The 15,543-nt window shown below is 35.3% G+C and overlaps 1 protein-coding gene across 1 annotated transcript; it reads left to right on the forward strand.

Moving 5' to 3' along the window:
• Nucleotides 1–338: 338 nt before the first annotated feature.
• Nucleotides 339–14,347, forward strand: LOC123880642 (V-type proton ATPase 116 kDa subunit a1-like). Its single transcript, XM_045928864.1, has 15 exons — nt 339–566; nt 1,945–2,124; nt 2,470–2,630; nt 5,677–5,842; nt 7,600–7,776; nt 8,228–8,440; nt 9,477–9,627; nt 9,857–10,018; nt 10,274–10,482; nt 10,858–10,967; nt 11,166–11,290; nt 11,459–11,694; nt 11,900–12,107; nt 13,328–13,502; nt 13,763–14,347. The coding sequence occupies exons 1-15, from the start codon at nt 450–452 to the stop codon at nt 13,896–13,898; spliced, it is 2,526 nt and encodes an 841-aa protein (XP_045784820.1). The 5' UTR covers nt 339–449; the 3' UTR covers nt 13,899–14,347.
• The last annotated feature ends 1,196 nt before the right edge of the window (nt 14,348–15,543 follow it).

The following is a 15,543-nucleotide window of genomic DNA, read 5'->3' on the forward strand; positions in this document are numbered from 1 at the left end:
TAGATACCTATTCTACACAATTTATAGCATTTAGTGTAAACAGTAAATATTATAAAAGATCATATGGTAAAAATACCTATTACTAATTGTAGAATATATATTTTAGAACTTGGTTATGACTTGTGAACGCGGTGAAAGGGACAAGCACCGAGGATCAGAAAAAAATCAAATTACTGACCACCTTATAAAACGCGCTGGTCGCTTATTTGCATGTTCATATCTTGGATGAATTAAACAACTGCATGTAAAAAATTGATCGCACTTATTCTTTATTAAAAATAAAAATTCAGTAAAAACCTAAAAAACCATAAAAACAAATTGAAAATGACAAGGAAAAGTCAATCTCTTCACATTGATTCGTGCGAGATTTTATAAAAATCTTGTTTATCTAGTAGGTATTTTGATTATCAGTATTAAAAACAACTTCTCATATTTTCATAGTTTCCGAAATGGGTTGTATGTTGAGAAGTGACCCAATGACATTTTGTGATATGTTCCTCCAACCTGAAGCAGCGTTTGAAGTAATTGGCCATCTCGGCGAAATGGGATGTGTGCAATTTGTAGATGTAAGTACGCTATAAACCTGAAACACAAACCCCGGCCCTTCAAGGCCAAAGTGAACGAGCAGGTATCTTCTAGGCAAGCGTGCTCCAACTTAGAACAATCTTATACATCATCGAGGCTCCTCTTTCACGAAATTGGTCCTACCTATAGCTGGATTGTGTGTCCCGGGTATATATTATAAGTACTTACTCGTCTACAATTTCAAGTGTAGAGCTCTCAACGATAACTTACTGAATCTATACTAATAAATAAAATTGGAGTGTCTGTCTGTAATTTCGAAATAACTACCTCATATTAAGCTCATATGGTTATTTGAACGATACCATAACTGAATCACACGTTTTTAAAATTTTTGTCTGTCTGTCTGTCTGTCTGTCTGTCTGTCTGTCTGTCTGTCTGTCTGTTTGAAAAGGCTAATCTTTGGAACGGCTGAACCGATTTTGACGGGACTTTCACAGGCAAGTAGAGGATTGACCAGGGCGTAAAATAGGCTACTTTTTTAACCGACTTTTAAAAAGGGAGTTGTGTTTTTCTACCTATGTACACCGAAATCTCCGAGATTTCTGAACCGATTTGCGTCATTTCTTTTTTAATCGATAGAGGAACTTTGCGACATTGTTTCATAAAAAATTTGGAGTCCAACTCCTCAATCCTGATGCTGCAGGGGATCTGACCAATCCACGCGGGCGAAGCTGCGGGCATCAGCTAGTCTTACATAAAATCATTGCTTGTCTCACAATAAAAATAAATAAAATAGAAAAACTGGCCAAGTGCGAGTCAGACGTGCGCACTGAGATTTCCATACTACAGAAAAAGAAAATTTAAATAAAAAAATAATACTTTTGTTAGTTTGTAAAAATTTATAAAAAGGTATGCTAGCTAGAGTATTGGTTTTGTTTTTCCTTTAAAATATACATACATTTCTATGGACTATAATTATTATTTCTGATTTTTCGATTAGTAAACTTCTGAGACAAAGGGGGTATTTTTTTGATATTTTGCACGATAAATCAAAAGCTATTATGCATGAAAATACATAAAAATCTGTTCGGTTAAACGGATGAGCCGTGAAAGCTAGCAGACAGACAGATACACTTTTGTGTCTATAATATTACCTAGTATGGAACTCTTTTTATCACACTAATATTATAAAGGAGAAAGTTTGTATGTGTGTGTGTGTGTGTGTATGTTTGTTACTCCTTTACGCAAAAACTACTGGACGGATTGGGCTGAAATTTAAAATGGAGATAGATTATACCCTGGATTAGCACATAGGCTACTTTTTATCCCGGAAAATCAAAGAGTTCCCACGGGAATTTTAAAACCTACATCCACGCGAACGAAGTCGCGGGTATCAGCTAGTTATAAAATATTTAACAGATGACGCCTGAAGTGAAGCCATTTCAAAGAAATTATGTAACGGAACTGTGTCGTTATGCTGAGTTGGAACGCAAGCTGGTCTATATGGAGGGCGAGATGAGCAAAGATCGAATCAGTGTTGTCGAATACAATAGTATGAAACCAAAGCCATTGCCGCTCAATGAACTAGCAACGCTGGAGGTACTACTTAATATCACCAATCTAATATTTCATTATAATCATCATGTCAACCTACCACCAGCCCACTACTGAGCACGGGTCCTTTCTTAGAATGAGAATAGTTTAGGCCATTCGAACGCATGCGAAGTTCGAAGTTCGAAACCTGCATGGTTTCGAACGTATGCGAAGTTCGAAACCTGCATGGTTTCGCACGCACAGGATTCCGAAAGTTAAAGCTTATATTATATGTACCTATCTATCTTTGTCTTATGCCACTAAAAGTTCTATGGGTACGTATTTAAAATCTTTTCAATAAATGGAATGGCATATTTTTTATGCATTTCAATAAAAACTTATTATTATCAGAACATATTAGAGAAATGGGAAAATGATGTATTGGAAATGTCAGAGCATCAAACAACGTTATTAAAGAATTATCTAGAACTGACTGAAATGAACTATGTCCTAAATCAAATTGGACCATTGATGGGTGAAGCGGAAATGACTGAGGAGGCAATTTTTGGAAGGTAAGTTTTTTATACTTATTTCATCATCATCATCAACCTGTGGATGTCCACTGTTGGGCATAGGCCTTCCCTTTAGAGCGCTACCACACCCAGTCCTCAGCCTTCCTCATCCAGCCACTTCCCGCCAGCCGCTTTATATCGTCGTTCATCGTGCTGGAGGGCGTCCCACACTACGCTTGCTTATGGGCGCTACATACCTTCAGTTTTAACTGTGCGATTTAACTGTACAGTCAAACTGTACAGATAAATCGTTAGGTGTATAGAACGTACAGTTGAACTGTACAGTTTAACTGAGATCTAATCAAAATATCAATAGATAAATCTGCACAGATAGAACTGTACAGTGATATTATTTCTTCTATTTTTTTCGTTTTCTTCTATTTTCATTTAACACACACATTAGCCCTACGATCGCTAAAGCGTCGTCTCTGGAGGCCATATTGATAAAAACTGAAAGGTCGCGCGTTTTTGCTTGAAGGTGTGTAAGGCTGTATGGACTTACGATTTATCTGTACAGTTGGACTGTACAGTTAAATCGCAGAGTTAAAATTGAAGGTATGTAGCGCCTATTAAACGCTGTCTCTACTCAAGGACTTTCCGTTTTTATACTTATTTACTTTATTAAATGGTACAAATAACAAATTCCTTTCAAGGAAGCGAAAAGGCCATTGTGATTGTCTGGTTTGTTCTAAATTATTTTATTCGCGTGGGAACAAGAGTTGGATGCTGACGCCTACCCACTCCGCAGAAGAAGACGTGGATAAGAAGGAGACGTTATGCTCACCTTCTTCCGCCTTTGGAAATTGGTGTAAACCTGAGCTGGTTAAACGTTGGGACCTCTCAGTCGCATCCGATACCTACTCGGGATCCTGAGACCCAACATTCCTTACGCGGACTGTGCCGTGTGGATTCCCACGTACCCGCTTTTGTGCGAGATGCGTAAGTGCATTTCCCCAGCGAAACCAAAAAAAAAAAAATGGTAGAAAGATGGATCAAATTTATTTTCACCTTACCTCCCGCAATATTCAATTCTTTGAATGTCCAATATGTCCGTCACACCCAATTCCCGGAAAGTCTGGCTGCTTGATCCAGTTTCTCGAATATTCAACTCCCCGAATGTCCAATTCTATACCAAAAGTTTTTAAATCTCTCAAATTTTAATATGTTCTTAAATTCAAAAGGTCTCTTAAATTTTAAGGTGTTCTTCATACTTATTTTATTGTATTAATTGGAGTTGGATTTTAAAAGCATTTTTAGTTGCAGTGTAAAGCACGGCATGCAAGCATGAGTAAAATCTCACAGTTAAAGATTTGTGGAGTCGATAAATAAATCGAATTACACTATTTTTTACTATAAAACTGATTTTTGATGACGCAACTGAGGAGTCGGATTTCCTATTCAAAAATTGTCAATACGCTAAATTAATTCGTGACGTGTACAGATTATTTCGTGATCCAAAAATATGTCCTTAATAAATTCCAAAATAAAATAATACTCGTAATGTTACTTGCATTTTGTTAGTACAGTACCTATACAGCCACGCTCTAACATAAGCTTACAAGAATTAAATAGTTATTATTATTTATAAAGGTAATATAACATCAAAATAATATTTTGATTCTCAAATTATACAAATATTAATTAATAATTAAATCTGGTGTAATTATGTTATGTTCTCCATAATTATTCAACAGCAGGATTAATTACAAATATTATTATTTGACGATGTATTTTCATTTGAAATTCTGGGAATATCAATTAATGTAGTTTTCAAATATTTTAGGCTACATTTTGATTTTAAAATACCTATGTTAGCCAAATCATGCATGTAGGAATAAATGCTTACGTATTAGTAGAAAATATAATGGAATTACTTCAGTAAACTCAGTTTGTGTTCGCTTTGAAACTCTACCATCGATAAATAAATAGTATCAATATTATGTTATCAAACGGCAAAGGTTGCGGAATTGTAATTACGTTAACGGCGCGGCGCGGTGTTGGAAATTTAACTTACCTTTTCTTTTTAAAATATGAATATTGAATATAAACTGGTATTGATTTACGCCAGTTTTTTCTTGCTGGATAGAAGCAGGGTTATTTTGCGGAATTCCATGATATATTTTATAAGTTAACCATATCACTTAGAATTATTAATAATTCACTGTAACTGAAATCCGAGGTTCTCAGGTAATTAACGCCCCAGGCGCTCTACAATATTGCATACATATTGAACTGTCAGCATCGATGATCAGAATGAGAATAAAATTAGAATATGTTGGAGTAAAATTAGATCGAAAATATTTCAAATAATATTTATTTCAATCACACTAATCACACTAATATTATAAAGGCGAAAGTTTGTGTGTATGTGTTTGTGTGTATGTTTGTTACTCCTTCACGCAAAAACTAATTGACGGATTTGGCTGAAATTTGGAATGAAGATAGATAATATCCTGGATAGGCAACTTTTTATCCCGGAAAATCAAAGCGTTCCCACGGGATTCGAAAAACCTAAATCCACGCGGGCGAGGTCGCGGGCGTCGGCTAGTTTAAGATAATTTTAATAAAATTTTAAAGTTTGAGGCAGGAAAGCGGAGGAAGAGGAGAATTGAGGAGGCTGGGCGTATACTGCTACTTACTGCTGCGATACTTTTACTTATTACTTTGTAGATGATGCCCGCAACATTGTCCGCGTGTGCTTAGGTTTTAAATTCCCGTCGGGATTCAGCAACAAAAGTAGCGCATATCCATTTCCGGGATGCAATCTATTTCTGTATGAAATAGGTGATGCATACAAATTCACCCTCGTGGTTTTTTTTTTATTCCCTACGAACTCTTTGATTCCCCGGGACAAAATCTGTTTCCGTTCCCGTGATGCAAACTATCTCTATACCTTTCGTCAAAACCGGTTAAACAGATGAACGGTGAAAAAATAGCAGACGGACAGACAGACAGAGAGACACTCTTTAGCGTTTATAATATTAGAATGGAAGTATGGATAGTATGGATTTATCAAAACAAATTAACGATTTTTTTTTCATATTAGATCTGCTGGTGGTGACACCGGTTTACTTGGGCGACTTTTTGTGTTGACGGGTGTTGTGAAGAGAAGCAGAAGTTTCCCATTTGAGATGATGATGTGGAGGGTGTCGCACGGAAATATTTATTACAAACGAGCTACTCAGGATGCTATATTACAAGATCCCCGTTCTGTAAGCTAGTATTCAGTTAATAGATGTTTTATTGTCTGTTTGTTTCCTAGTTACTTTTTAGGGTTACATACCCAAAGGGTGCCAACGGAACCCTATTACTAAGTCCACGCTGTCTGTCCGTTTGTCTGACAGCGGGCTTTATCTCGTGAACCGTAGTATTATGTAGAGAGTTGAAATTTTTACAAAAATGTATTTCCATTGCCACTATAACAACAAATGAAAAGAAAAACAAAATGGTCACCATAAAAATTAAGTAAAATTGACAAGTGTTGTTTCTTGCACTGTATGAAATCCTTCGTGTCCTACTCGTGTTTGATCAATTTTTTATTTCAAATCTCTAAATTTTTAAATATTACTAGTGGCTCTTACTAAACTTAGGCTTGTACTGTATTTTGACTTCATTCAGACTTTACTTTGTCAGAGACATAAAAATAATTATGTTTAAGTACTTGTTTACCTTGGACTGTATTTATATTCAATAATTTTTATATTGGCTGGTAGGTAGTTAGTTTCTATTGAAATTCTAGACTTGTGTAGGAAGATAGATTTCGAGAGTATTCCAAATCTTCAATTTTATTTGTAAACTAATTTATTCAGCGGTTTCAAAAATGTTTAAAACATCAGACACGACCAGCTTAAAAATTGTGATTCCCATTATAAGTCGATTTGCACATGGACACATAAAAACTCCAGTTAATTTTTTTTATGCTGTCACTTTATGTTAACCATAATATTATGCTCTTGCAAAACGTATTACAAAATTCAACTGTTCTTGTGCAAGTAGACTTAAGATTCATGATCGAATTGTAGTCAAGGGAAATTGTGTGCCGGATGTGATATATAATGAGGAAATGCTGCATGGTACGGGAACTTAGTTAGTATCGAAGATGTGGAGGACAAAGTAATTAAGTCTCTAGAAGACAAGGTTGTTTGAAGCGCCCATACAAAATGTTAATACCGTTTCCTATGTGCCCTAGTAAACGAAGCCTGGTAAACGAAGGCAAATATCCAACCTTTAACGTCATCATCCTGAAAGATACGAGTAGAGTTCATGGAATTGCCGGAGATTGCTCTATATTATTTCATTGACTTCTCGAAAGGGCATTGCTTTGAGCTAAATTAAGTACTTATTGCTTAAACTTATTTGTTTGGATACTCAAAACAATGATAACAATAACATTTTTAGGGTTCCGTACCTCAAAAAAAAACGGAAGCCTTATAGGATCACTTTGTTGTCTGTCTGTCTGTCTGTCTGTCTGTCTGTGGATGTAACCACAAATTCGCGGCAGCAGTAGTATATTATGTAGTTAATATACTAGATACCTATTTGAATTTTCTTGATAAAAAGTAGCTTATGTGTATGTTAGGGTATTTAGGGTATTATAAGCTGTTTCCATTCCGGATTTCCGTTCAGTCATTGTGCTGTAAAGGACTAACAAACATCCAAACATCAAAATTCACACATTTAGCCCTAATTCGCACGAGTGTTAAAAAAGCGTTGCGTTAAAACCCGGCGTTGCGCTGATAATACAAAGTGCGAGTTAAAAAAGCGTTGACGTGTGAACAGATTCTTGGGAATGCATTTGTTCTATTTAAATGCTTTTTTAACGGACGTTTAAAAATCTCTCGTGCGAATGAGGCCTTATAATATAATTATAATCAGAATTAGGATTACGATAGTACCCACACTAAGCGCGTGATGTCAAACTGGTCCATAGGTGAAATTGCGCTATCGTGGACTATTCCAACCTTTTCAGGGCCAAGACATTCGAAAGGTGGCATTTATGGCAGTATGCCAAGGCGAGCAATTATATACCCGGCTGGAAAAAGTCTGCAGTGGGTTCCATGTGAATCTTTACACCTGCCCTGAGAGCCATGACGCAAGGATGGACATGATGTTGCAACTCAGTGTTAGGATTGATGATTTAGAAAAAGTAATTAGTTTTTTTTTACTGTAATGAAAGTGTTCATTTTAGACAACTGTTAGTTAATTTATCTCTGCTTCGTTCTTCATATTTCTGAGGGCTAACTATTATTTAATGGTTAGAAGTTCGATTGCAGGAACGCACCCCTAACTATTCGATGTAAAATGTGCGTTTTAAGTAAATAAATATCACTTGCGTACTTAGTGTTTCCTTTCAATATTTATTTTTTGTTTTCCTTATTTTTCATATGTAAATATGTCTAGATTAATGGCGATAATATAAAAAGCTTCATTTTAGTTCTATACCTATAAATATGATAAAGCATTGATTCCGAGTACTTTTGACAAGACAGTAGAGCCACCGAGTTAAAATGGCGCGTGAGAACTCATTTTGTACGGTCTATATTCGTATTTGATGTTACAACTGCTACTTGGAGTTATATACAAAATATTTCACTTAGGTTATGAAAAAAACTAAATACTACCGTTGCAAGGCGCTACGTACCGTTAGTAAACAATGGGACTCGTGGATGGTGCAAATAAAGAAATCGAAAGCGATCTATCATACCATGAATATGTTCACCCTTGACATTACGAGGAGATGTCTGATCGGACAGTGTTGGGTGCCTGAACTGGATTTTCCCAAAGTGGAAGACGTTTTAGCAAGAGCAACGGTAAGACATTCTAATGATTGAACGAGGTTTTGAAAATAGCTTATATGGTACATTTATGAATGCTGTGGTCTTATTCAAGTAATTGGGAAGTCCCGGGTCCAAATTCCACAACAGGAAATCTGGAAATCTATAATTTTTGACCAACCTTCTAGCAAAGACTTGCCGCCAGGTAAATCAGTGTTGCGATATGATCCGAGTAAAAACTGTTTAGAGACAATAATGGCCATATGGCCTATGGGTATGATAAAACTATCATAAGTCTTCCAGGATGACACACTTTTATCCATTTTTTACTGCATCGTCTCCACCAGAGGAAATCTAAGTCAAGGGCCTAACTCTTCAAATGAAAAGGTCGGCGCAACTTATCTATATGCACAAGATTCCAATCTAAATTTAAAAAAAAAGTTTTTAGCAATAATTTAAAAAATCGGTTCAGCCGTATGAAAGTTACCAGCTCTTTTCTAGTTTCTGTAGCCTTCACTTGTCGGGGGTGTTATAAATTTTTTATTTACACTTGTTTTAACTAGAAGAGGTAATAGAATCTGTTCGCGACAGGTCGAGATGGTAATTTTCTAGTGAGGTTTGACATCACATACCGGGTAATCGATATCGTGTTTTTTTATTAAGTAACAAAATGAGATTAAAGCACCTTTTTAAAGTAATATTTTATTCATCACCACCAAAATCAAATGAATATTTGCGAGGTGATAAATATTTCTTCATTAGTACTTCAGTTTAGGAACAAAGAATGGTTAAAAGCCCTAAATTTTTCTTTTCGGTAGCTGTCCTCATATGTTTCAGTATAATTTCCTTCATGAAACAAAAACTATTGATTATTTAGGTTTATCAAAACTTTTATTCAAATCGTGAATAGTGATAGTACTATCACGAAGTAACTGTTTAATAACACAAGACGCATTGTAGTAACTCAAGATTATATTTTATTAATGAGCTAACCACCAGTCTAAAACATAAAACAAGCATAATAATATTTTGCAGAAACTTAAAATAATTACTTTTTATTTCATAATAAAAGGAGGAAGCTGGGAGCACTGTAGAGTCCTTCATACTAAAGTCTGACGATAGTGACGAACCGCCAACGTATCATCGTACTAACAAGTTCACGAAAGGTTTTCAAGCCCTTATCAACGCTTACGGTGACTCTACATATAGAGAACTGAACCCAGGTAGGTATTATTTATGAAAACTTTTAATTACTACCTGATGCCCGCGACTTCGTTCGCTTGGATATAGGATTTATAAAAATCCCGTGGGAACTCTTTGATTGTCCGGAATAAAAAGTAGCCTAATAGTAAATGTGTTAATCTGGGATATAAATTCCAAATTTCAGCCAAATTTCGGAACTAACAAACAGTTTATTAAGATAAAATTTATTGACCTTGTTCGATTTTGCAGGTCTCTACACAATAATAACATTTCCATTTCTGTTTGCGGTCATGTTCGGTGATATATGCCACGGAACGATATTGTTAGTGTTTGCTGCTTGGATGATATCAGTCGAAAAGCAGCATATGGACAAGACTTCCAAAAACGAGATATGGAATATATTCTTTGGTGGTAATATTATTAAATTGAACGTCAGGCAAGATTTTCGTATTACATGACATTCGAATCGACTGCTTTCGAATTACAAGTGTATTACGTCTCACAGAATTAAGAATATTATATAGAGATGGTAAAGGATCCCGAAATATAGTAAAAACACTGGTTCTATTATAAAAATATATGTACCTACTTATTTATCAGACATTTTCCATCTTTTTTGAACCTTTATGTAATAATATATGCATACTGCCATATACTTGTTTACAGGTCGTTATATTATACTTATGATGGGGTTATTTACCATGTATACTGGCTTCTTATACAATGTATTCTTTAGCAAGTCTATTATGCCCATGAAATCGTACTGGATGAACACTTATGATAAAGAGACGGTAGAAAAAAATCATTACATCGAGTTGAATCCAGTTTTTGAAACCAACCCGCCGTATATTTTTGGGGTTGATCCTGTTTGGGCGGTAAATATTATTTTGGAAATTATTCTACTCTATTATTTTAAATGAAATGACTTGATAGAATCATCCGAATGGCTACTTTAAAAAAATTTTTGAAGTCATAACTTCCTTAAATTTTAAGGTCACGTCACCTACATTCTAATTTTAATAGTGATTGAAGTATCGATAAATGTAAAAAGTTAACTAATGATAATGGTTTTAACTCATAAATCAAGAAACTTTAATTTTTGATGCTACAATTAATTTGGAAATCCAAAAAAAAAAAAAACATAATTTTAAGCTTTTACTTTTGTCGGTAGTTTCCACTGACTGACAATTTTTTTGGCATGTATAGGTTCACGTAACATGATTTAAAAAATATTACTCTGTTCTTTTCAGTTAGCGAAAAATAAAATAATGTATCTGAACTCATTGAAAATGAAAATGTCTATCATAATTGGAATAGTCCACATGATGTTCGGATTGTCTTTAAGTCTTTTTAACCACATGTAAGATAGTTTAAAATTTCAACCCAAAAAAGGAAAAGTGGTCCAATGCACTCTAATTTACTAAATTGTAATAAAAAAAGTAACCCAAATTGGACTCTTTTCTTGTCAAAAATATATAACCTGATATATTATAGAATATTATAATGATTTTTTAAACTAACTTTTTTCGCTTAATTTTTTTATTTGAAACTTTTTCAGATATTTTAAACGTTATTATGCTATTATATTAGAGTTCATACCGCAAATTCTCTTCCTGACATGCCTGTTCTTTTGGCTTGTCACGTTGATCTATATGAAATGGTTCATGTTCAGTGGGAAATATAGTAAGTATTAGACAAATCAGGAAAAACTTGAAAAAAATACTATAATTCTATACTACTACTGAATTATATATAATTATAGGTACTATAGTTCTGGCTTCTATGCTCAATATTTTTAGGTTTATCATTACTCTGGCGGATTTCATAAAAAACTAAGCATTTCGTTTGCAGCTGAAGTAAAAAGAGGCGCAGGCTGTGCGCCATTAATTTTGATTCTGTTCATCGATATGGTACTTATGTCTACATCGAAACCCGTGGAAGATGAGTGCGACGCGTACATGTTTGAGGGACAAGAAAGTTTCCAACGGCTTCTAGTCTTTATTGCAGTAATTAATGTACCAATTTTGCTATTTGGGTCACCGGTATACCTTAACCATATCTACAAAAAGAAGAAAGAAGAAGCATTGGTAAGATTGACTGTAGCCACGACCATTTTATTTTTTCGATTTTTTTTTGTCAAACTTGAGACGTATGAATATCATACAAAATACTATTCCGTGTTTGAGGCGTTTTTATAAAGCATATTAAATCCCTCGCAAATAAAGAGCATTTTAATGAGCATTGATTGGTAACGCATTGGTGAATTCTTAAAACCTTGAATTTTAATTTTAGAAAAAAATAAGTCAATTCCGAAGGTATCAGAGAAGAGATTCGGATAAGCACACAGAGGAAAAAATTTTGAAAGATATCGCCAAATACTCGACGCCTTTTGGAGAATTGATGATACATCAGGCGGTTCACACTATCGAGTTTGTTTTGAGCACCGTCTCCCACACTGCGTCTTACCTCCGACTGTGGGCCTTATCCCTGGCTCATGAACGTAATTGTATTCTTTACTTAAAATTAAATCGTGGGCATCAACTTGTCCAGTCAATATTGTTGCACGTGTGCGGTTAGCTAAAGGTACGCAACACAGGTAAGTATATTAGTATCCAATCCGAACTTACTTCGAGAAAACCAATAAAATGTATGATACAGCAGCAAAATGTATGGATTATATCACATTTTCCCATCACTACACGTTTTAGAAAATAATAATACTTTCCGTGAAACTTTCTCGTGAATCATAGATTTCATCTCAATTAGTAAATTGTTTTATTTAAGTACCTCTTAAAACTGTTCTAGCGATTGTATTTTATAATAGTATGGAGGACTTTTTCAAGTATGCTCGTTGCTCATAGGAAATAAGAAAATAATAACAATTTTTCAGATAGAATAATATTAAGTTCTCTTGAACATGAGTAATCCTATAAACATTTCAATCAAGAGAAAAATTCTAATGCTGAAATAATATTGGAAAAAGAAGGCGATTCGCCATATAAACGTCTGTAAAAACAAACGTTACTACAGTGAAGATATAAAACTATAAAGTTGATTTCAAACTACGGAATATAATATGTTCACACTTAGATGTAATATTATTACATCTAACAGTGTGAACAGTGAAATTTAAATGTAGGGTGAGCGATATTTACACATTATATTATATTCCGAGTTTAAAATCAACTTAACGTATTAAATTCAAACTTGTATTTCCTTTCTTGCTTAGCGAAAAAAGTTTTTATAGGCCATTATTACAAATGCCAAAGTATGTGTTCTGCTAGCTTTACACGGTCCATGCGTTTAACTAACTTTGACGAAATTTAGTAAAATAAAATTAAATTTCGTCAAAATTAATTAAAAAAGTACAGGGATACTCGTAGCTTGCGTCTCGAGGAAAGACAAAGGCTACGATTAGTCACAGAAAATCAAAGAGTTCATGGATATCCATGGATTTAGTTTAAAAAAAACTAAATCCATATGGACAAAGTTGCGGGCATCATCTAATTGGTGCATAGTAGCTTAGGTTCTGGAGATGGAATAGCTTACTTTTCATCCCGGAAAATCCAAGAATTATGCTACCTAAATCCACGCGGATGAAGTTGCGAGCATCGTCTAGTAGATATTATGGTATAGGTAATATCATTGCTGCAATGATAGTCGAAACCTCTAAAGCAGAATAAAATTATTGTATATAGTAATTAATGTATTTGCTTACAGAATTATCAGAAATGCTTTGGGTGATGGTGTTTGCCAAACTTGGATTACGTGAAACATCGTACTACGGGGGTCCAAAAATATTCATTATATTTGCAATTTGGGCGAGTTTCAATCTCTCTATCTTGGTAGTTATGGAAGGACTATCAGCATTTCTTCATACACTACGGCTGCATTGGTTAGTCTCATTTTACCTCGAGATTTGTGTATTTTGTTATTTAAATACTAGCTTGTGCCCGCTACTTCGTCCGCGTGGATTACTTAGTGGAAATTTTCACTGAATGAGTTTCTATTACCACTATAACGACAAATAATAAAAAATCAAAATGACCGCCAAGCGACCGAATGAAAAATGTTATTTCATATACCATACGGAACCCTTTGTGTGCGAGTCGGACTGGCACTTGACCAATTTTTAACTCGTCCTGTAATTTACAGGGTTGAATTTATGAGCAAGTTCTATACGGGCAGTGGTTATCCTTTTAAGCCTTTTAGTTTTAAGGCCATTTTCTCTGGCGATGGAAAGGACGACCAATCGGAGGCCATGTGCAAAAAGAAAGTGGTTACCTATTAATAGTTATGCTCTTTTTACAATTTCATTACGCTACATTCCCTATATCAATGCCCTCTATGTACTGCATACTAGAGTGGTCATTCTGTACAAAAAAAATTGCAGGCTGCAACTGCATCTGTAACTCGCTTTTTTAATTTGCTGGTCATAGTTAAATTAATTTTGACTATGACCAGCAAAGCTTCCTAGAACACGGTTATGTTCGGAATGACTCACTTACCAGAGTGAACTAGAGTGAGTGAGCTCTCGGTTTGTTTCTGAATCAATATCTGTCAAATGTTAGTGTATTTGAGCACTAGGGATGACGTAAATCAGAGATTTAAAGGTATTGTTATATTCAAAACCCTTTATCACGCTGCCACGATGGCCTATGTCACCATGACACATGCACATGTCTGGTGGGAGACTTTGGCCGTGGCTAGCTACCACCCTATCGGCAAAATCTTGCCGCCAAGCGATTTCACGTTCCGGCACGATTCCATGTAGAAACCAAAGTGGTATGGGTTTGATAAAGACTGCCCTATCCCTTCCAGGCTAGCCCGCTTCCATCTTAGACTACATCATCACTTACTACCAAGTGAGATTGCAGTAAAGGCTAACTTGTGTCTGAATAAAAAAAACCTAGTCGTTCCATGTTTCATAGCTTATATTTTTACGCTTGCCAGTGTAAGTCTTGAGGTTTTGTTATGATTATATATCATAACTGATGTGCGTAGTACATAGAGATCTTACACTTATCTTACCTATACTTTTAAGTTTTTGAAGCGAAAGTTCTTATCAGACGTTTTGTACGACTATTGCCGACGTTGTGATTTGATCCAACGTGCGTCGCATTAGGTTTGTTATTTGGCGTGTTAAGTGCGCACCTGTAAAGTAAAGTTGAAACACAGTATTTTTTTTGTTAAAAACTAAAAACGGATAGGGGTGGAAACGTGTAGCGCGCCGATACATACTTTGATGCGCCACACGCCCATAGAATCTCCTTCGTAATTAGTTTAAGTTTAAGCAGATTTAAATTTTTTATAGTAAAAGGCAACCACATCTTTGCTCCACACTACTCCGTGGACCGTATGCGTGGCGCCTTAAAAGTATATTTTCTGATGTTTATGTGTTAGGGCCGGCGCACATATGGCGGAGCGCAGCACAGAGCATGCCCGCGAAATTTTCTAATCGCGTGACACATTACGCGAATTTCTACCAGAGAATGCGCGAGCACGCGCGGGACTGCGCGCGGATGCGCGAGTATCCGCACGGATGCACAATTGATTTTAGATATTATTTCAATGAGGACAATGTCGATAATATTTTGACAGTGAAAAATGCTCTGCGCTGCGCTCCGCCATATGTGCGCCGGCCCTTATTCTAAAATACAAACATCTTTATTAAGAAACATATTATTATGGTTATTTTAATTCCTGCAATCAATCCCAATGTTATAATTGTATGTTCGCTAGTGAATATTTTAGTTTGTTAAATAAGAAATAGTTAATTAGGAAAGGTTTGTGTTAAGTTAAATATTACTTACTATTTAATAAAAGATAGTGTTTGTTGATGTCCTTGTTCTTATTTAACTAGTACTTAGCTCATACGCCACTGGGCCATTGAACTTCTATAAGTCTGTCACTACTCTAAGGCCCTATTCAGTGCG

Source organism: Maniola jurtina, chromosome Z, assembly GCF_905333055.1.
Source record: "Maniola jurtina chromosome Z, ilManJurt1.1, whole genome shotgun sequence".
NCBI classification, from domain to species: Eukaryota; Metazoa; Arthropoda; class Insecta; order Lepidoptera; family Nymphalidae; genus Maniola; species Maniola jurtina.

What these genes read in the sequence shown, in the direction of transcription:
- LOC123880642 (XM_045928864.1), top strand. Translation starts at nt 450, where the DNA reads ATGGGTTGTATGTTGAGAAGTGACCCAATGACATTTTGTGATATGTTC. An exon ending in GATGTGTGCAATTTGTAGAT is followed by an intron (nt 567 to 1,944) that starts GTAAGTACGCTA and finishes AATATTTAACAG; the next exon opens with ATGACGCCTGAAGTGAAGCC. An exon ending in AGAAGAAAGAAGAAGCATTG is followed by an intron (nt 11,695 to 11,899) that starts GTAAGATTGACT and finishes TTTTAATTTTAG; the next exon opens with AAAAAAATAAGTCAATTCCG.